Below are 23323 nucleotides of genomic sequence, written 5' to 3'. Positions count from 1 at the left end.
TCCAGCCACTCCCGCGTTTTTTCCGGAAACTGTAGCGTTTTCTCTGACGTCCTAAGTGGATGCTGGGGACTCCGTCAGGACCATGGGGATTAGCGGCTCCGCAGGAGACAGGGCACAAAAGTAAAAGCTTTAGGATCAGGTGGTGTGCACTGGCTCCTCCCCCCATGACCCTCCTCCAAGCCTCAGTTAGATTTTTGTGCCCGGCCGAGAAGGGTGCAATCTAGGTGGCTCTCCTAAAGAGCTGCTTAGAGTAAAAGTTTGTTAGGTTTTTTATTTTCAGTGAGTCCTGCTGGCAACAGGCTCACTGCTACGAGGGACTTAGGGGAGAGAAGTGAACTCACCTGCGTGCAGGATGGATTGGCTTCTTAGGCTACTGGACACCATTAGCTCCAGAGGGAGTCGGAACACAGGTCTCACCCTGGGGTTCGTCCCGGAGCCGCGCCGCCGACCCCCCTTGCAGATGCCGAAAAGTGAAGGTCCAGAAACGGCGGCAGAAGACTCTTCAGTCTTCATAAGGTAGCGCACAGCACTGCAGCTGTGCGCCATTGTTGTCAGCACACTTCATAGCAGCGGTCACTGAGGGTGCAGGGCGCTGGGGGGGGGGCGCCCTGGGCAGCAATGATAGTACCTTATTCTGGCTAAAAATACATCACATATAGCCCCTGGGGGCTATATGGATGTATTTAACCCCTGCCAGGTCTCAGAAAAACGGGAGAAGAAGCCCGCCGAAAAGGGGGCGGGGCCTATTCTCCTCAGCACACAGCGCCATTTTCCCTCACAGAAATGCTGGTGGGAAGGCTCCCAGGCTCTCCCCTGCACTGCACTACAGAAACAGGGTTAAAACAGAGAGGGGGGGGCACTTATTTGGCGATATGTATATATATATTAAAATGCTATAAGGGAAAAACACTTATATAAAGGTTGTCCCTGTATAATTATAGCGTTTTTGGTGTGTGCTGGCAAACTCTCCCTCTGTCTCCCCAAAGGGCTAGTGGGGTCCTGTCCTCTATCAGAGCATTCCCTGTGTGTGTGCTGTGTGTCGGTACGTGTGTGTCGACATGTATGAGGACGATGTTGGTGAGGAGGCGGAGCAATTGCCTGAAATGGTGATGTCACTCTCTAGGGAGTCGACACCGGAATGGATGGCTTATTTAAGGAATTACGTGATAATGTCAACACGCTGCAAGGTCGGTTGACGACATGAGACGGCCGGAAAACAAATTAGTACCTGTCCAGGCGTCTCAAACACCGTCAGGGGCTGTAAAACGCTCATTTACCTCAGTCGGTCGACACAAACACAGACACGGACACTGACTCCAGTGTCGACGGTGAAGAAACAAACGTATTTTCCTTTAGGGCCACACGTTACATGTTAAGGGCAATGAAGGAGGTGTTACATATTTCTGATACTACAAGTACCACAAGAAGGGTATTATGTGGGGTGTGAAAAAACTACCTGTAGTTTTTCCTGAATCAGATAAATTAAATGAAGTGTGTGATGATGCGTGGGTTTCCCCCGATAGAAAATTATTGGCGGTATACCCTTTTCCGCCAGAAGTTAGGGCGCGTTGGGAAACACCCTTTAGGGTGGATAAGGCGCTCACACGCTTATCAAAACAAGTGGCGGTACCGTCTCCAGATAGGGCCGCCCTCAAGGAGCCAGCTGAGAGGCTGGAAAATATCCTAAAAAGGTATATACACACATACTGGTGTTATACTGCGACCAGCGATCGCCTCAGCCTGGATGTGCAGCGCTGGGGTGGCTTGGTCGGATTCCCTGACTGAAAATATTGATACCCTTGACAGGGACAGTATTTTATTGACTATAGAGCATTTAAAGGATGCATTTCTATATATGCGAGATGCACAGAGGGATATTTGCACTCTGGCATCAAGAGTAAGTGCGATGTCCATATCTGCCAGAAGATGTTTATGGACACGACAGTAGTCAGGTGATGCAGATTCCAAACGGCACATGGAAGTATTGCCGTATAAAGGGGAGGAGTTATTTGGGGTCGGTCCATCGGACCTGGTGACCTCGGCAACAGCTGGAAAATCCACCTTTCTTACCCCAAATCACATCTCAGCAGAAAAAGACACCGTCTTTTCAGCCTCAGTCCTTTCGTCCCCATAAGGGCAAGCGGGCAAAAGGCCAGTCATATCTGCCCAGGGATAGAGGAAAGGGAAGAAGACTGCAGCAGGCAGCCCATTCCCAGGAACAGAAGCCCTCCACAGCTTCTGCCAAGTCCTCAGCATGACGCTGGGGCCGTACAAGCGGACTCAAGTGCGGTGGGGGGTCGTCTCAAGAGTTTCAGCGCGTAGTGGGCTCACTCGCAAGTGGACCCCTGGATCCTACAAGTAGTATCCCAGGGGTACAGACTGGAGATTCGAGACGTCTCCCCCTCGCAGGCTCCTGATGTCTGCTTTACCAACGTCTTCCTCCGACAGGGAGGCAGTATTGGAACAATTCACAAGCTGTATTCCCAGCAGGTGATAATCAAAGTACCCCTCCTACAACAAGGAAAGGGGTATTATTCCACACTATATTGTGGTACTGAAGCCAGACGGCTCGGTGAGACCTATTCTAAATGGAAAATCTTTGAACACTTACATACAAAGGTTCAAATCAAGATGGAGTCACTCAGAGCAGTGATAGCGAACCAGGAAGAAGGGGACTATATGGTGTCCCTGGACATCAAGGATGCTTACCTCCATGTCCCAAATTGCCCTTCTCACCAAGGGTACCTCAGGTTCGTGGTACGGAACTGTCACTATCAGTTTCAGACGCTGCCGTTTGGATTGTCCACGGCACCCCGGGTCTTTACCAAAGTAATGGCCGAAATGATGATTCTTCTTCAAAGAAAAGGCGTCTTAATTATCCCTTACTTGGACGATCTCCTGATAAGGGCAAGATCCAGAGAACAGTTGGAAGTCGGAGTAGCACTATCTCAAGTAGTTCTACGACAGCACGGGTGGATTCTAAATATCCAAAATCGCAGCCGTTTCCGACGACACGTCTGCTGTTCCTAGGGATGGTTCTGGACACAGTCCAGAAAAAGGTGTTTCTCCCGGAGGAGAAAGCCAGGGAGTTATCCGAGCTAGTCAGGAACCTCCTAAAACCAGGAAAAGTGTCAGTGCATCATTGCACAAGAGTCCTGGGAAAAATGGTGGCTTATTACGAAGCGATTCCATTCGGCAGATTCCACGCAAGAACTTTTCAGTGGGATCTGCTGGACAAATGGTCCGGATCGCATTTTCAGATGCATCAGCGGATAACCCTATCTCCAAGGACAAGGGTGTCTCTCCTGTGGTGGTTACAGAGTGCTCATCTTCTAGAGGGCCGCAGATTCGGCATTCAGGATTGGATGCTGGTGACCACGGAGGCCAGCCTGAGAGGCTGGGGAGCAGTCACACAGGGAAAAAATTTCCAGGGAGTGTGATCAAGTCTGGAGATTTTTCTCCACATAAATATACTGGAGCTAAGGGCAATTTACAATGCTCTAAGCTTAGCAAGACCTCTGCTTCAATGTCAGCCGGTATTGATCCAGTGGGACAACATCACGGCAGTCGCCCACGTAAACAGACAGGGCGGCACAAGAAGCAGGAGGGCAATGGCAGAAACTGCAAGGATTTTTCGCTAGGCGGAAAATCATGTGATAGCACTGTCAGCAGTGTTCATTCCGGGAGTGGACAACTGGGAAGCAGACTTCCTCAGCAGGCACAACCTCCACCCGGGAGAGTGGGGACTTCATCGGGAAGTCTTCCACATGATTGTGAACCGTTGGAAAAGACCAAAGGTGGACATGATGGCGTCCCGCCTGTACAAAAAACTGGACAAGTATTGCGCCAGGTCAAAAGACCCTCAGGCAATAGCTGTGGACGTTCTGGTAACACCGTGGGTGTACCAGTCGGTGTATGTCTTCCCTCCTCTGCTTCTCATACCCAAGGTATTGAGAATTATAAGACGTAGAGGAGTAAGAACTATACTCGTGGCTCCGGATTGGCCAAGAAGGACTTGGTACCCGGAACTTCAAGAGATGCTCACAGAGGACTCATGGCCTCTGCCGCTAAGAAGGGACTTGCTTCAGCAAGTACCATGTCTGTTCCAAGACTTACCGCTGCTGCGTTTGACGGCATGGCGGTTGAACGCCGGATCCTAAGGGAAAAAGGCATTCCGGAAGAGGTCATTCCTACCCTGGTCAAAGCCAGGAAGGAGGTGACCGCACAACATTATCACCACATGTGGCGAAAATATGTTGCGTGGTGTGAGGCCAGGAAGGCCCCATGAAGAAATTTCAACTCGGTCGTTTCCTGCATTTCCTGCAAACAGGAGTGTCTATGGGCCTCAAATTGGGGTCCATTAAGGTTCAAATTTCGGCCCTGTCGATTTTCTTCCAGAAAGAATTGGCTTCAGTTCCTGAAGTCCAGAAGTTTGTCAAGGGAGTACTGCATATACAACCCCCTTTTGTGCCTCCAGTGGCACTGTGGGATCTCAACGTAGTTCTGGGATTCCTAAAATCACATTGGTTTAAACCGCTCAAATCTGTGGATTTGAAATATCTCACAGGGAAAGTGACCATGCTGTTGGCCCTGGCCTCGGCCAGGCGAGTGTCAGAATTGGCGGCGTTTGTCTCAAAAAAGCCCATATCTGATTGTCCATTCGGACAGGGCAGAGCTGCGGACTCATCCCCAGTTTCTCCCTAAGGTGGTGTCAGTGTTTCACCCGAACCAGCTTATTGTGGTACCTGCGGCTACTAGGGACTTGGAGGACTCCAAGTTGCTAGATGTTGTCAGGGCCCTGAAAATATAGTTTCCAGGACGGCTGGAGTCAGGAAAACTGACTTGCTGTTATCCTGTATGCACCCAACAAACTGGGTGCTCTTGCTTCTAAGCAGACGATTGCTAGTTGGATGTGTAGTACAATTCAGCTTGCACATTCTGTGGCAGGCCTGCCACAGCCAAAATATGTAAATGCCCATTCCACAAGGAAGGTGGGCTCATCTTGGGCGGCTGCCCGAGGGGTCTCGGCTTTACAACTTTGCCGAGCTGATACTTGGTCAGGGGCACACCCTGACTGAGGAGGACCTGGAGTTCTCTCATTCGGTGCTGCAGAGTCATCCGCACTCTCCCGCCCGTTTGGGAGCTTTGGTATAATCCCCATGGTCCTGACGGAGTCCCCAGCATCCACTTAGGACGTCAGAGAAAATAAGAATTTACTTACCGATAATTCTATTTCTCGTAGTCCGTAGTGGATGCTGGGCGCCCATCCCAAGTGCGGATTGTCTGCAATACTTGTACATAGTTATTGTTACAAAAATCGGGTTATTATTGTTGTGAGCCATTTTTTTAGATGCTCCGCTGTTATCATGCTGTTAACTGGGTTCAGATCACAGGTTGTACAGTGTGATTGGTGTGGCTGGTATGAGTCTTACCCGGGATTCAAAATCCTTCCTTATTGTGTACGCTCGTCCGGGCACAGTATCCTAACTGAGGCTTGGAGGAGGGTCATGGGGGGAGGAGCCAGTGCACACCACCTGATCCTAAAGCTTTTACTTTTGTGCCCTGTCTCCTGCGGAGCCGCTAATCCCCATGGTCCTGACGGAGTCCCCAGCATCCACTGCGGACTACGAGAAATAGAATTATCGGTAAGTAAATTCTTATTTTTTCCCACACGCCCATAAAACGGCCTGTTTCCGCCCAGTAACACCCATTTCCTGTCAATCACATTACGATCGCCGGAGCGAAGAAAAAGCCGTGAGTAAAAATACTATCTTCATTGCAAAATTACTTGGCGCAGTCGCAGTGCGGACATTACGCATGCGCACTAAGCGGAAAATCACTGCGATGCGATGAAATTTAACGAGCGAACGACTCGGAATGAGGGCCCATGTTGCACTGCAGGTGAGGCAAATGTAACGTGCAGAGAGATTTAGATTTGAGTGGGGTGTATCCAAACTGAAATCTAAATTGCAGTATAGGAATGAAGCAACCAGTATTTACCATGCACAGAAACAATATAACCCACCCAAATCTAAATCTCTCTGCACATGTCACATCTGCCCCACCTGCAGTGCAACATGGTTTTACCCAATTGGTAACTTTTTTTAGTTTGCTAACAAGCCTGAATAACCCCTTGTGACATAATTTCTGAACAAAAATGTGCATTTTCTCTCTGTAAGGCTCAGGTGTGGTTTGGGGCAGCGGCTGTCCCCAGGTGGAGAAGGTAAGCCTCCCTAGCACAGTAGAACCTAGTAATGTCAGCACTGTGTGTTATATACATTATCAGCTGCACTTTGTACACCTTACATATGGAAAGGAATGGCTGAACTACAGGCCGAGTGCTAACATTACCTCCGCTCAGCCAAGAACACAGTCACACTCACAATATTTGCCTAGATATCAGAAATGTCACTTTGTGTAAATAGCAATCAGGTAACAAGATGATGAATTAACTGTTCCACGTCCACAGGGCACCCAGATAGACTGACTGAGCTGTTCTCCTGCCGCTGCCCAGAGTGCGTTGTCCTGAAGGAGACAGATAATAGCACCGCCAGGCTCCTGCTGTATTGTAAGTGCATTATGTGGGGAGACATCTTCCCTCTCCTCCCCGTCTTATTCATGTCTTGTTCATTGCACCATTGATGATCCACTGGAAAATGAAATATAAAACCCAACACAAGCATCAAGCAGCATTCAACATATCCAAATAAAAGAAAAACTCGAGTAGCGAATCGCCTTGGCCAGCTAGACAGCCTGCACTGGTTTCTACTGCAATCCAGTGCTGTCACTGCTATGGGTGAGATTAGCCTCAAGATGGTGAGTGTGAAAGCTGGTAGTCTGTGAGAGATGGGCAACCTTTTGTCACCCCCACCTCCTCCATAGGGCTCCGGTACTGCACTAACCAGCCTGGTTGGGGTTTTACAAGGGGGGGGGGGGTTTCACCTACTCTGGTGTAGTGAAAATCAGCCAGTGCAGGGTTAGTACATATATTAGAGAGGTCAGGGAAACAACCCCCTAGACACAAACATACACACACACACACACACACACACACAATTCTTTTTCCCATTTGGCCAAGGACAGTCTCGAAAAAGGAGAAAAGTAGATCTTATTTTCTCATTAGGACAATATGGACTATGATGCAAATTTTTAGTTTTTAGACTTGGTACCACTCACATTTTATGGTATCCAGGTCATCGATCTGCAATGTCTAGGTGGACAGTCAATGGGTTGACACCATATTGTCGACATGCATAGGTTGAAAGATACAGAAGGTCGACAGATGAAAGGTTAACAGTGCTTAAGGTTGACAGGTACAACAGGTTGACAAGTTCAAAAGGTCAACATGATAATGGTCGACACACAATTGGTCAGCACATATTTTGCCATTGTTGACATGTTTTTCCAACATTTGCTAGATTTACTACCCATGCGGACTACAATTGGAAATAGGAACCTCTGACGAGCGAAGGAAGCCCGCAAGGGTTTACATTTCTATTGATGGTGTCCACAGAACACGAAATATACATTTGGCCCAAAGAACATGTGTTGACCAATTTTGTGTCAGCTCCTGTCAAGTTACAGGCTGGGTTTGAAAAAAATGACAGGAGCTGATTGGCTGGTACTTTATCTCCCACCACTTTATCACTTCTCCAGGCTTAATACATCTGCCCCAGTGTGATTGAATAACAAATAGCTCTCAAGTTAAGTTCATGAACGTTGTACAGGTATCAGCGATGGAAGAAGTGGGGGAAGGAGACAGGGTTGGTGAGGAGATGCTGGGCTTCAAAAAGGGGAAGCTACAAGTGAAAGTAATTAAAACAGATGATTGACAAACGCCTCCTACCTTGCAGCGCTATGTGCGTTGGCACACTCCGCACACACCTAGTTACTGCCCTACTTGCAGATTTTTGTTCCACACCGTAGCAATGGCAATTCACCTCTCTTGTGGCTAATTGAATTAAGCCCAGATACCTCCCCAACCGCTATAACTGATACATGTATATCTGTGTGCAAGGATCAACTTGGTCACTTAACATGGCAAAATTATTATTATTATTATTATTATTATTATTATTTTGTATATATGGCACCACGAGGGTTCCGAATCACTGTGCATAGAGGTAACATAAAAAAACCAAACGTACATTAGACAGTTACAGTGTACAAATTGACAGATTAACATAATTACCTTTTATAATCCAGACAGTAGGAAAGAGGGCCCTGCTCATGACAGCACACATTCCAGGGGAAATACGGGTAAAAACCAGGAGGGAGAGCGGTCGGTTTGCAGTGACTGGTGAGTTTGGGGGAGGGGTGGTAGGCTTGCGTGAAAAGCAGTGACGTGCGGTGGGGTGAGGCAGGGATTAGGGAAGAGGAGAGAGGGAGGTCACTGGCAGAGCGGAGTGGGCGGGAGGGAGCATGTCTGGAAATGAGGAAGAAAATGTCGGTGCGGAAAAGGGTTATTGAGGACTTTGAAGGTTAGTGAGCAAAGGTTGAACCTAGGAAAGGGAAGCCAATGGAGCAGCAGAGGAGGGTCCCAGAAGTGGAGCAGCACTAGAGGACAATGAGGTGGGCAGTGGAGTTGAGGATGAATGGGAAAGGTGAGAGTAGTCTCTTAATATCCCACACCCAAATTTACTTACCATAATCTAGCGCCACCTAGGAGACATATCTTAGGCAAATTCAAGCAACATTAGCTTTCTGGAGCAGACCAAGCTCCACTATGGTTCATTAAAACCCTTCCATAGCTGCTGGGAGGTCCTCTGCCACTGGCACTCTTTAGGTCCATGGACTCATCTCTCCAGTATGGTCTCCCAAGAGCCTCATATGCTCCTTCTCATGATAACCCTCTCCCCTTACCTGCTTTCTCTTTCCTCAGCGCGCTCACAGCAACTGGAAGACGTGTGTATGGAGGAATTCAGACGTAAATCCAGCTGTGAAGGCTACAAGGATGTTATACAGATTCCTCAGAAGCTAGGTGAGTGTGTGAGAGGAAGGCTGGGAACGTTATGTCATCAGGCTAGGACTGGCCCACGGGGGTACAGGGGAAACCACCGGTGGGCCCCACTGCCTGGGGGCCCACCTCCTCCTCTAAGGATCAGGTTCCAGACTGTGCACTTGAATTATACATTATACATATGTTACCTTATACTGGACTATGGTGTATTTTCTACAGTGTATTGTTGTTATTAATCTGTTATTAATCTGGTACATTATCATGCATGCAGCAGCTGAATTGCTGTATATATTTATGAAGGGGCCCAAAACGTTGCACTCACTAATGGTTAGTCAAACCAATGAAGTGGCAGGCCACACCCCCTCTGCAGACTGGCCACACCCCTAATATGGGCCCCTACTACTGCATTTCTCCGGTGGGCCCTACATGCCCCAGTCCGACACTGTATGTCATATATGTCATAGATTGTAAGCCTGCGAGCAGGGCCTTCCTACCTCTATGTCTGTCTGTTATTACCCAGTTTGTCTTATCACTGTTGTTTCCAATTGTAAAGAGCAACAGAATACGTTGCGCTATATAAGAAACTGTGAATAAATATGCATGGTGGTGAACCAGGCATTGTGAATAATAAGTATATGAATTTGTGGGTGCTGGCAGTCGCTTGCAGATATCCCAGTTCTACCAGTGACCTACACATAATATAAATAGCATCAGGCAATTTGTGGTTCTATGTCTATTGGGGAACTACAAGTGCCAAAATACGTTCAGCCATGTAACAGGTCAGAACATGTGATGTCACGACAAGGGGCACCAGGAAGCAAAGCACTGCCTAGGACATCCTGAGGGCACCCAGGGCAGCCCTGCACTAGCGCTACTGCCTGTAGGGTACTCTTCCGGCATCCTGCAATTCAAATGCAGGTGATGTGGGGCAGTGACGGTGCAACCCCCCCAGGGCACTGCAATCTGGCTGTTGGCACCGTTTACACACTTCCAGTTATGGTCGTACATGCATGGCCGCCTTTGGTATGCTGGGACTTGCAGTTCCGCAATAGGTGGGGAACCACAGGTTGCCTTTTTGCTATAAAAAATAAAATAATAATGCTTACTTCTTAGCGTGTGATGGCCGATTATAGCACTGCTTCCATTTGCTTACAATGGGCCTATCACCATACTTACAAGTACTGGAGACGGGTAGGAGGGGCCCACAATGATCCTCTCTCAGCCGCCCCCTGGTGTCCTAGGCAGAAATAAACCCCTTGCTTCACATGAGTTGCTTGATGTAAGCTCTCCTTAATCCTTATATGGCTTACATTTACCACAGCCCATACTTGAAAGAACTTGATACTTGCTACCATGTATATGTAGTATAAGGGGTCAGTATAAGGATTTTCCACCTTGAAAATAACTATTTTTTTCTGCTGCGGGGTACACTGGGCTCCACAAGGATTCACATCGGGGTGTAGAGTAGGATCTTGATCCGAGACACCAACAGGCTCAAAGCTTTTGACTGATCCCAAGATGCACAGCGCCACCTCCTCTATAACCCCGCCTCCGTGCACAGGAGCTCACTTTGTAAGTTGGTGCCATGCAGTAAGCAGGCACTTAACAGGATGGCTGCCTTAAGCAGCCTATTGATAGCTTTATTTGGAAAAAAAAGACAGAAGATTCTTCTACAGGACTTCAGGGCTGCAGCAGGTAAAGTCTCTTGGACTTTTCTGACTGCAGCTCCATCACCCCCAGTGGCGCTGTATACTCCCGCGCCCTGGTTGCCGGTTCCTTCCACACTTCAGTCACACACACACTGCTGTCTTCCTGGATCGTGGGCCCGCAGGAACGGGGGAGGTAAGGGGTCTCTTCGAGTTTGACCACACTTTACTGCGATCCAGCGCGGCCGTGGGAGGCGGCCGCGCGCACGATGGTGTGGAAACTTATTGGGCAGCTGCTCCACTAGCCACCAGGGACAATCACAGGGCACAGGTCTGGGGGGGTTTTATTGTGAATAATCCCGCTTTTCACTGCAAATGTTCCCGCCCTGGAGCTGCATTTCTCTCCTTCACTCCCGGTCAGCGGCCATCACAGATAGAGCTGAGCTGTTCCCGGGACTGCTGGGGCAAATCCTCCTCTGTAGAACCGCCTGACTGCCAGTGCTGGGCTTCATACAGGACACTTGAGTATTCTACCTGTCACTGGGACAGTGTTAGTTAAGAAAGAGTGCATACATTCAGGGTTGTGTGGTACAAACACCCTGTGATATACATCCAGTATCTACTGTGCTTTGTTATATCTATTGTCCACGCATATAGCCATACTGAATATTATTTTGTATTGCTAGTTCAGTGCAGTTTTATGGTGCATAATTTCTGCATGGTACGCTTGTCACTATATATGTGTGTGTGTGCATGTAGCTGCTGCGTGGTTGCCTTATTAAAGGGTATTTCACTCAGTGGGCTACTCCTATATTGCTATACGTGAGGGGGCTAAGTGTATCAGGTTTCTTTCTGTATAATATAGGATTGTATCACAAGATATGCTTGCTGTGTATTTTTACTTGTGCTTTATAGTCACCATATAGGTATATATCTCTTGAACTACTGGTTTGTGTTGTCATAGTCACACTTTATTGCATGGTAGTGAGGCCGCAGACGTGATGGAGGAGAATATGGCAGCTGAGAGTTCAGGTTCAGGGGGTTCCTTACCCCCCCAGTGGGTCTGTAGCACCTGGGGCATCACGGGACCCACCTTTGGCTACATTTTCCACGCTGTTAAACACGCTTGTAACTAAATTGGCGCCCCCTGTGGGACCAAGTGTGCCAATGCAGCAGTTTATGGTCCCTGCTATTAATCCGCCATGGGCAGATCAAATCTCCACTCAGTTACAGCATTTGAACCGGTCATTGTCCAAATTTAAGTGTCACTCTCGCCCGCCTAAGACTTCTAAACAGGCCATTACCTCCTCCCAATCCACTGCTATCCCAGACACATCCTTTGAGGAGGATGGTGCATATACTGATCCCACAGACACTGATTCAGATGTTTCTGATGGAGAGGGGAAATCAATGGTGGATGTCCCAGATTTGATTGAGGCAATTAGGCTCATTCTTCAGGTGTCTGATGGTCCTGAGCCTGAGGCTGTCTCTAAAAAACCGGGTAGGTTTAAACGTGAGAAGATGGTTAAACAAGTTTTACCTCATTCCGAACACCTGGTTGACAATTGTCAGGAATCCTGGGAAAATCCGGGGCCAAAATTCACACCGAATAAGAGACTGTTGGCTGGCTATCCTCTCTCTGCAGAGGTATGTAAAAATTGGGAAACTCCTCCGCCTGTTGATTCTCATGTGGCGCGCATGGAAGTTTCCTCTGCTCTGCCAGTAACTACCATCATCTCTATGAAGGAAACGACGGATAGACATGTGGAGGGTTGTTTAAAAGCAACTTACACCCTAACGGGGGCTGTGCATAGGCCAACCATTGCAGCGACATGAGCTGCTGAAGCTGTTGAGGCATGGGCTCAGGAGCTTGAGGCGGAACTGCCTTCCAGCGCATCTGAGCATGCTCAACAATGTCTCTCATATATTACCATGGCTTCTCTGTACCTTAAGGAGGCGGCCTCCGATGCCGGGGTGCTGGCGGCCAAGGCTGGTACTACATCTGTCTTGGCCAGACGTATCCTTTGGTTGAGATCCTGGTCGGTGGATATGGATTCCAAGAAAACCCTGCAGGTGCTTCCTTTCAAGGGAGACATTTTCTTTGGAGAAGACCTGAATAAGATTGTGGCTATTCTGGCTACTGCTAAAACAGCTTGCCTAACTACCACGGCTCCTTCCGCACAGAAGGCTAAAAGTACTTTCCCTCTGCCCTTTCATCCTCCAGGTAAAGCAAAAGGTCAGGCGTACCCAAAGCAAACTAGTGCTTCCAGACCTGCCAAGCCCAGACCTAAACGAGCCTGGGCTGCCCGTCAGCCTGCTTCCAAAACTGACAAGCCTGCCGCATGACGGGGCGGGCCTCCCTCTAGGGGATCCCAGAGTGGGGGGCCGACTTCTAGGTTTTGCCCAGGAATGGTTGAAGACCACTTCAGATACCTGGGTAAGGGAAGTCGTCGCTCGAGGTTACGCCGTACCCTTCAAGAATCGCCACCCTCATCGATTTTGCCTGACAGATGTTCCTCTGGACCTGGCAAAAGCAAACACTCTGCATTCGGTGGTACATTTCCTCCTGACCACAGGAGTGGTGGTACAGGTGCCTCTGGCTCAGAGAGGCAAGGGGTACTATTCACCGCTGTTTCTAGTCCCGAAACCGAACAGGTCCTCATGGCCCATTCTAATCTGAAGTCCTTGAACAAGTATGTGCGGGTCTCCAAGTTTCGTATAGAAACTCTGCGCTCTATTTTTCTGGCCTTGGAGCCTGGGGACTATATGGTCTCCCTGGACATACAGGATGCCTACCTGCATATTCCCATTGCAGTGTCTCATCAGTAGTGCCTGAGGTTCGCGGTGGGCAACCTTCATTACCAATTTCGGGTGTTATCCTTTGGTTTGACAACAGCTCCCCGAGTTTTCACCAAAGTAATAGCGGTCATGACGGCTTCTGTTCGCCGTCAAGGGGTCAGGATACTACCGTACCTAGACGTTTTGTTGATCCTGACGAATTCCCCAGAACTTCTCCTGCGTCATCTCGATCTGACGGTCCAGTGCATGAAAGCCCAAGGGTGGCTGATCAACTGGAAGAAATCCTCCCTGGTTCCTGCTCGGAGCATGGTACACCTGGGAGCGTTATTAGACACTCACAACCAGCGGTTGTTCCAGTCTCAGGAGAAAGTCCTGATACTTCAGGACAGGATTCTATGCTTCCTATCTTGTCCGCAAGTGTCGATTCATTCGGCAATGCAAGTGCTAGGTCTCATGGTGTCGGCTTTCGACATGGTGGAGTATGCTCAATTCCATTCTCGCCCTCTGCGGAAGTTGATTCTGTCCAAGTGGGACGGCCTACCTCACCGGATCAGAGCTCACATGATATCCTTGTCTCCAGAGGTCCGCCTGTCACTGGACTGGTGGCTTCAGGACCAACAATTGAGCAGGGGCCGTCCCTTCTGGATATCCAGCTGGGTCCTGCTGACAACGGATGCCAGTCTGAGAGTGTCACAACTGAGGGCCTGAGCTGACGGGAGGCAGCCTCAGTTGTAGGGACTGAGATGTACCGGAACCTGGGAGGTTGTATCAGACCCCTGGACATGTAAGTAACATGAAGAAGAACCGCCCGAAGGCGTGACCACGACAACTTGAATAAAAGTCAATGATGTTTATTTATGACAAACTCCATGCATCACAGTAGCAGTAAAAGAAACATAAAAGTCAGCAAAGAATAAATACAGTTCCTGGGAACTACAGGGTGGCAGGAGCCACAGGGCACTGGTAGTGTGAGATAGTTCTTATAATCTTCTAGATGGAAAGTCCTTACCAGGCCCGACTGTAGCAATGGAGATAACCCAGGATTGTACCAGCTGGTGTTCCAGGAAAAGCTGGGCTGCTGAAGATAAAACGGCTGCTGTGGATACTGGCTGGAACCAGACTGTTGTTGGCACGGAGTGGATACTGGCTGGAACCAGTTAAATAATAAATTAACTTGGGAGCGATGAAATATGAGCTGAAGTTAGGAGTTTGAGAGCGGTGAAATTATAATACCGGTGGAGAGTGGTAAACTGTAGAAAGGATACCGGCCCTTTAAGAGAAGCTGTACTCTGCTGGAAGCTGGGCTGGAAGCAGGTAATGTTGTAGCTGGAAACAGATGAATCCAAAATGGATCGGAGAGTCAGGCTACACCGCAGGTGGAATGCTGGTGCGGGTCTCTATGGTGGAAGTCTTGAGACAGGAGCTGGAACCTGGAAGACAATCACAGGAGAGAGACAAACAGGAACTAGGTTTGACAACCAAAGCACTGACGCCTTCCTTGCTCAGGCACAGTGTATTTATACCTGCAGCAAGGAAGGGATTGGCTAGGCAATTATGCAGATTATCAATACTGAGAACAGATTGGTGGAAATGATCAGCTGACAGAATCCAAGATGGCTGCGCCCATGCAGACACTTGGAGGGAAGTTTGGTTTGTAATCCATGTGGTAATGAAACAGTAATGGCGGCGCCGGCCACCGGAGACAGGAGGCGCCAAGCTGACAGGTGCACATCCAACCACGCGGACACAGCGGAGGCCGCGGCTGACGTAATCGCCACTCAGACACTCTGCATGCAGAAGCTCAGGGACGGCGGCGGAGGCCGCGGGAGACGCCATGCCAGGTGTAATATGGCGTTTACTGTGACAGCGTCTCAGAGTGACAGGAGAGGATACAGGAATGTAAACATCAGGATAACAGATGGGATCCGGTCCTGGAGCGCTGAGCCAGCCTTAGGAGGCATCTGATGGGTAAGAAATGGCGTCCAGATACCCGGATCGTGACAGCACCCCCCCCCTTTAGGAGTGGCCCCAGGACACTTCTTTGACTTTTGAGGAAACTTGGAATGGAATCTCCGGACCAAGGCAGGAGCATGGACATCAGAAGCATTGGTCCATGAACGTTCCTCAGGACCATAACCCTTCCAGTCAATAAGATATTGTAGTTGACCGTAACGGTGACGTGAGTCCAGGATCTTGGCTACTTCATACTCAACGCCTCGTTGAGTTTGGACTTTCGGAGTTGGAGGAAGTGAGGAATGAAACCGATTCAAGATCAGCGGTTTCAACAGGGAAACATGGAATGTCCTGGGTATTTTTAAGAAGGGAGGCAACTGAAGTCTGTAAGCAACAGGATTGATGACTTGTTCAATCTTGAAAGGACCGATATAGCGAGGTGCAAACTTCATACTGGGAACTCTTAACCTCAAATTCTTCGTGGATAACCATACCCGATCACCCACCTTGAGAGCAGGAACTGCTCGACGCTTCTTATCCGCAAACTTCTTGTACCTGAACGATGCCTTGAGCAGAGCTGATCGTACGCTCTTCCAGATATTGGCAAACTGATGCAAGGTGATATCCACTGCGGGAACAGAAGTTGCTGGAAGCGGTTGGAACTCAGGGACTTTAGGGTGGAATCCAAAGTTAGTGAAGAATGGTGTTGAAGCAGATGAAGAATGATACTGGTTGTTATGACAGAACTCGGCCCAGGTAAGTAATTGAACCCAGTCATCTTGAGAGGAGGACACATAGATGCGGAGGAAGGCCTCCAAGTCCTGATTCAACCTCTCGGTTTGACCATTGGTCTGAGGATGGTAAGCCGTGGAAAACTTTAGCTTGACTTGGAGGACTTGACATAAACTTCGCCAGAATTTGGCTGTGAATTGAACTCCTCGATCTGAGATAATTTCTTCAGGAAGACCGTGGAGTCGGAAGATCTCTTGTATGAATACTTGAGCCAACTTGGAAGCTGACGGAAGACCGGTGAGAGGAATGAAGTGTGCCATCTTGGTGAACCGGTCAACTACCACCCAGATGGTATTGAACTTGTTGCACATGGGTAAATCTGTAATAAAATCCATCGACAAATGGGTCCAAGGTCGACGGGGAACAGATAGTGGAACCAGTTGCCCCGCAGGCGACTGGCGGGATACCTTATGTTGAGCACACTTTGGGCAAGATGCAATAAACTCCAAGACGTCCTTTTTCAGAGTTGGCCACCAATAGGACCTAGAGATAAACTCCAGGGTTTTTTGGATACCTGTATGTCCGGCAAAACGGGAAGCATGGGCCCAATGCATGAGCTTCTTCCTTAGCATCGGTTTCACAAAACTTTTCCCTGATGGGGGCGTAGAGTCCATCCCTACCGTGGAGAATGCCAACGGATTTATAATAGGATGCTTGTCTGAAGACTCTGACTCATTTTCTTGCTCCCATGAGCGGGAAAGGGCATCGGCCTTGCGATTCTGAGAGCCCGGACAGAACTGGAGTTTAAAGTCGAACCTGGAAAAGAAAAGTGCCCATCTGGCCTGACGAGGGTTGAGACATTGTGCGCCTTTCAGATATAAAAGGTTCTTGTGGTCTGTAAGTATGGTGATTGAATGAGAAGCTCCCTCCAACAGATACCTCCACTCTTCTAGAGCGAGCTTGATGGCTAGCAACTCCTGGTCGCCAATGGCATAGTTGCGCTCAGCTGGGGAGAACTTCCGGGAGAAGAAACTGCAAGGGTGTAAATGGCCATCTTTAGCCCTCTGAGATAACACCGCTCCTACTCCAACGGAGGAGGCATCCACCTCTAAGATGAAAGGAGAGTCGATGTCAGGCTGTTTCAGAACAGGCGCAGAGATGAACCTTTGTTTTAAAAGATGAAATGCTTGCATGGCTTCTTCAGACCACTTGGACGGGTTAGCACCCTTCTTAGTGAAAGCAGTAATAGGCGCCACAATGGTGGAAAAGTCTCGTATAAACTTTCGGTAATAGTTGGCGAACCCCAAGAACCTCTGGACCCCTTTGAGGGTTAAGGGTATCGGCCAATTTTGGATTGCTTGTAGTTTCTCAGGATCCATCTCTAGTCCGGAACCGGACACAATGTACCCTAGAAACGGAATGGACTTGACTTCAAAGACGCATTTCTCTAATTTGCAATAGAGATGATTGACACGGAGACGGGACAGAACCTCTTTAACCCAAAAACGATGTTCCTCTAAATCGTTGGCAAAAATGAGGATATCGTCTAGATAGACCACGACATGACGGTATAGAATGTCTCTGAAGATCTCATTGACAAAATGCTGGAAGACAGCTGGAGCATTGCTCAATCCGAAGGGCATGACGAGGTACTCATAATGTCCGTCACGGGTGTTAAAAGCGGTCTTCCACTCGTCACCCTCACGGATCCGGATGAGATTGTATGCACCTCTCAAGTCCAGCTTTGTAAAGATGGTAGCTCCGCTAACTCTGTCAAAGAGCTCAGTAATCAGGGGTAAAGGATAACGGTTCTTGATGGTAATGTCGTTCAAACCTCTGTAGTCGATGCACGGCCGCAGACCACCATCTTTCTTTTTTACAAAAAAGAAGCCTGCGCCGGCTGGGGAAGAAGAAGGTCGAATGAACCCCTTTGCTAGGTTCTCTTTAATGTATTCCTCCATAGAATGCGTCTCAGGCAGAGACAACGGATAAGTTCGGCCTCGAGGTGGAACCTTCCCTGGAACGAGATCAATCGGGCAGTCCCATTCTCTATGAGGAGGAAGGATATCAGCAGAAGCTTTACTGAACACATCCGTGAAATCTTGATATGGAGGAGGTGGAACATCAGACGACCTGGGGGAGGAAGAACAGACAGGCAATACTTTAAACAAACATGTCTCAGCACAGGAGGAACCCCATGCCAGGATTTGCGTAGTCGTCCAATCAATTGTAGGATTGTGAAGACGGAGCCATGGAAGGCCCAGGACCACAGGATGTGTGGCTCTTGGAACCATAAAAAAGAAATAAGTTCGGAATGAAGAACTCCCACTCTCAGACGAACTGGTAGAGTCCTTAAAGAAATAACTGCATCAAAAATTTTGCTGCCATCCACGGCAGTTAAAGAAATGGACGAAGGAAGTCTCTCGGTGGGTAGGGACCACCGTTTAACATAGGCTTCGGTAATAAAGTTCCCAGCTGCTCCGGAATCAAGGAGGGCAATGACGTTCCGATAACGTTGAGCAACTTGAAGCGAGACTGGGAGATTACAATCTTGAGGAGATGGAGAGGAGATCATTACTCCTAGCCGGCCCTCTCCTTGGCGAGCTAGGATTTGGAGTTTCCCGGACGTTTGGGACAGGCATTAATGGTGTGAGACGGAGCTGCACAATAAAGACAGAGAGACTCGGAGAGACGTCTTCGGCGCTCAGCAGGAGTTAAACGGGAACGACCAATTTGCATGGGCTCATCTTTAGTTGGTGACAGTTGGCGAGGAGGAGGAGCAGAAGATTTTGGAGCAGATGATCTTCCACGCTCAGTTGCTCTCTCTCTGAAACGTAAAGCAACTTTCGTGCAGAGTGAGATTAGCTCATCTAACTTAGAGGGTAAGTCTCTGGTAGCTAACTCATCTTTAATACGCTCAGATAAGCCATGCCAGAATGCAGCATACAGGGCCTCGTCGTTCCATGCCAGTTCGGATGCCAGGATCTGGAACTGTATCAGATATTGTCCTACAGTACGTGACCCCTGGCGTAAACGGAGAATCTCGGATGAAGCTGAGGTTACCCGGCCTGGCTCGTCGAAGATGCGCCTGAATGTTGACACGAAGGCAGTGTAGGAAGATAGCAGGGTGTCGGACCTCTCCCATAACGGTGATGCCCAATCAAGGGCTGAGCCACTGAGAAGAGAAATAATGTAGGCAATTTTTGTACGGTCACTGGGAAAATTGCCAGGTTGTAGCTCAAACTGAATCTCACACTGGTTGAGAAATCCCCTGCAGAATCTTGGAGATCCGTCAAATTTTGCTGGCGTTGGAAGATGAAGACGTGGAGCAGAAATGGGTAAGGTGGGTGGGGTTATAGCTGGAGTCACTGTGGTTGACGCACCAGACGCGCCTGATCCACGGAGAGTTGTCTGAATCCCATCCAGCCGAGTAGAGAAATCCTGGAGACAGCGGATGATGTGGCCCTGTGCAGCCTCCTGATGTTCTAGTCGGGCTGCCAGTTCTTGCATCGGCCTGGCCGCTTGATCCTGGTCTCCGGCTGGATTCATTAGGTCAGTGCTTACTGTCACAACTGAGGGCCTGAGCTGACGGGAGGCAGCCTCAGTTGTAGGGGCTGAGATGTACCGGAACCTGGGAGGTTGTATCAGACCCCTGGACATGTAAGTAACATGAAGAAGAACCGCCCGAAGGCGTGACCACGACAACTTGAATAAAAGTCAATGATGTTTATTTATGACAAACTCCATGCATCACAGTAGCAGTAAAAGAAACATAAAAGTCAGCAAAGAATAAATACAGTTCCTGGGAACTACAGGGTGGCAGGAGCCACAGGGCACTGGTAGTGTGAGATAGTTCTTATAATCTTCTAGATGGAAAGTCCTTACCAGGCCCGACTGTAGCAATGGAGATAACCCAGGATTGTACCAGCTGGTGTTCCAGGAAAAGCTGGGCTGCTGAAGATAAAACGGCTGCTGTGGATACTGGCTGGAACCAGACTGTTGTTGGCACGGAGTGGATACTGGCTGGAACCAGTTAAATAATAAATGAACTTGGGAGCGATGAAATATGAGCTGAAGTTAGGAGTTTGAGAGCGGTGAAATTATAATACCGGTGGAGAGTGGTAAACTGTAGAAAGGACACCGGCCCTTTAAGAGAAGCTGTACTCTGCTGGAAGCTGGGCTGGAAGCAGGTAATGTTGTAGCTGGAAACAGATGAATCCAAAATGGATCGGAGAGTCAGGCTACACCGCAGGTGGAATGCTGGTGCGGGTCTCTATGGTGGAAGTCTTGAGACAGGAGCTGGAACCTGGAAGACAATCACAGGAGAGAGACAAACAGGAACTAGGTTTGACAACCAAAGCACTGACGCCTTCCTTGCTCAGGCACAGTGTATTTATACCTGCAGCAAGGAAGGGATTGGCTAGGCAATTATGCAGATTATCAATACTGAGAACAGATTGGTGGAAATGATCAGCTGACAGAATCCAAGATGGCTGCGCCCATGCAGACACTTGGAGGGAAGTTTGGTTTGTAATCCATGTGGTAATGAAAACAGTAATGGCGGCGCCGGCCACCGGAGACAGGAGGCGCCAAGCTGACAGGTGCACATCCAACCACGCGGACACAGCGGAGGCCGCGGCTGACGTAATCGCCACTCAGACACTCTGCATGCAGAAGCTCAGGGACGGCGGCGGAGGCCGCGGGAGACACCATGCCAGGTGTAATATGGCGTTTACTGTGACAGCGTCTCAGAGTGACAGGAGAGGATACAGGAATGTAAACATCAGGATAACAGATGGGATCCGGTCCTGGAGCGCTGAGCCAGCCTTAGGAGGCATCTGATGGGTAAGAAATGGCGCCCAGATACCCGGATCGTGACAGAGAGGTTGGGGCACAGTGTTGGAACTAGAGATGAGCGCCGGAAATTTTTCGGGTTTTGTGTTTTGGTTTTGGGTTCGGTTCCGCGGCCGTGTTTTGGGTTCGACCGCGTTTTGGCAAAACCTCACCGAATTTTTTTTGTCGGATTCGGGTGTGTTTTGGATTCGGGTGTTTTTTTCAAAAAACCCTAAAAAACAGCTTAAATCATAGAATTTGGGGGTCATTTTGATCCCAAAGTATTATTAACCTCAAAAACCATAATTTACACTCATTTTCAGTCTATTCTGAATACCTCACACCTCACAATATTATTTTTAGTCCTAAAATTTGCACCGAGGTCGCTGTGTGAGTAAGATAAGCGACCCTAGTGGCCGACACAAACACCGGGCCCATCTAGGAGTGGCACTGCAGTGTCACGCAGGATGTCCCTTCCAAAAAACCCTCCCCAAACAGCACATGACGCAAAGAAAAAAAGAGGCGCAATGAGGTAGCTGTGTGAGTAAGATAAGCGACCCTAGTGGCCGACACAAACACCGGGCCCATCTAGGAGTGGCACTGCAGTGTCACGCAGGATGTCCCTTCCAAAAAACCCTCCCCAAACAGCACATGACGCAAAGAAAAAAAGAGGCGCAATGAGGTAGCTGTGTGAGTAAGATAAGCGACCCTAGTGGCCGACACAAACACCGGGCCCATCTAGGAGTGGCACTGCAGTGTCACGCAGGATGTCCCTTCCAAAAAACCCTCCCCAAACAGCACATGACGCAAAGAAAAAAAGAGGCGCAATGAGGTAGCTGACTGTGTGAGTAAGATAAGCGACCCTAGTGGCCGACACAAACACCGGGCCCATCTAGGAGTGGCACTGCAGTGTCACGCAGGATGGCCCTTCCAAAAAACCCTCCCCAAACAGCACATGACGCAAAGAAAAAAAGAGGCGCAATGAGGTAGCTGACTGTGTGAGTAAGATAAGCGACCCTAGTGGCCGACACAAACACCGGGCCCATCTAGGAGTGGCACTGCAGTGTCACGCAGGATGGCCCTTCCAAAAAACCCTCCCCAAACAGCACATGACGCAAAGAAAAAAAGAGGCGCAATGAGGTAGCTGACTGTGTGAGTAAGATAAGCGACCCTAGTGGCCGACACAAACACCGGGCCCATCTAGGAGTGGCACTGCAGTGTCACGCAGGATGGCCCTTCCAAAAAACCCTCCCCAAACAGCACATGACGCAAAGAAAAATAAAAGAAAAAAGAGGTGCAAGATGGAATTGTCCTTGGGCCCTCCCACCCACCCTTATGTTGTATAAACAGGACATGCACACTTTAACCAACCCATCATTTCAGTGACAGGGTCTGCCACACGACTGTGACTGATATGACGGGTTGGTTTGGACCCCCCCCCCAAAAAAAGAAGCAATTAATCTCTCCTTGCACAAACTGGCTCTACAGAGGCAAGATGTCCACCTCATCATCATCCTCCGATATATCACCGTGTACATCCCCCTCCTCACAGATTATCAATTCGTCCCCACTGGAATCCACCATCTCAGCTCCCTGTGTACTTTGTGGAGGCAATTGCTGCTGGTCAATGTCTCCGCGGAGGAATTGATTATAATTCATTTTAATGAACATCATCTTCTCCACATTTTCTGGATGTAACCTCGTACGCCGACTGCTGACAAGGTGAGCGGCGGCACTAAACACTCTTTCGGAGTACACACTTGTGGGAGGGCAACTTAGGTAGAATAAAGCCAGTTTGTGCAAGGGCCTCCAAATTGCCTCTTTTTCCTGCCAGTATAAGTACGGACTGTGTGACGTGCCTACTTGGATGCGGTCACTCATATAATCCTCCACCATTCTTTCAATGTTGAGAGAATCATATGCAGTGACAGTAGACGACATGTCCGTAATCGTTGTCAGGTCCTTCAGTCCGGACCAGATGTCAGCATCAGCAGTCGCTCCAGACTGCCCTGCATCACCGCCAGCGGGTGGGCTCGGAATTCTGAGCCTTTTCCTCGCACCCCCAGTTGCGGGAGAATGTGAAGGAGGAGATGTTGACAGGTCGCGTTCCGCTTGACTTGACAATTTTCTCACCAGCAGGTCTTTCAACCCCAGCAGACTTGTGTCTGCCGGAAAGAGAGATCCAAGGTAGGTTTTAAATCTAGGATCGAGCACGGTGGCCAAAATGTAGTGCTCTGATTTCAACAGATTGACCACCCGTGAATCCTTGTTAAGCGAATTAAGGGCTCCATCCACAAGTCCCACATGCCTAGCGGAATCGCTCCGTGTTAGCTCCTCCTTCAATGTCTCCAGCTTCTTCTGCCAAAGCCTGATGAGGGGAATGACCTGACTCAGGCTGGCA

General features: G+C 49.0%; 1 protein-coding gene across 2 annotated transcripts in view; it reads left to right on the top strand.

Moving 5' to 3' along the window:
* APOM (apolipoprotein M) overlaps positions 1-23323 on the top strand; it is a 211130-nt gene that overhangs the window by 2968 nt on the left and 184839 nt on the right. For both annotated transcript variants that reach the window (XM_063935745.1, XM_063935744.1), the window contains exons 4-5: positions 6470-6568; positions 8882-8980. In XM_063935745.1, the coding sequence (XP_063791815.1) occupies positions 6470-6568; positions 8882-8980 (198 nt within the window). The remainder of the gene's footprint in view (positions 1-6469; positions 6569-8881; positions 8981-23323) is intronic.

This window comes from Pseudophryne corroboree, chromosome 8 (assembly GCF_028390025.1).
Source record: "Pseudophryne corroboree isolate aPseCor3 chromosome 8, aPseCor3.hap2, whole genome shotgun sequence".
NCBI classification, from domain to species: domain Eukaryota; kingdom Metazoa; phylum Chordata; class Amphibia; order Anura; family Myobatrachidae; genus Pseudophryne; species Pseudophryne corroboree.
This window is presented reverse-complemented; position numbering and strand designations above follow the sequence as displayed.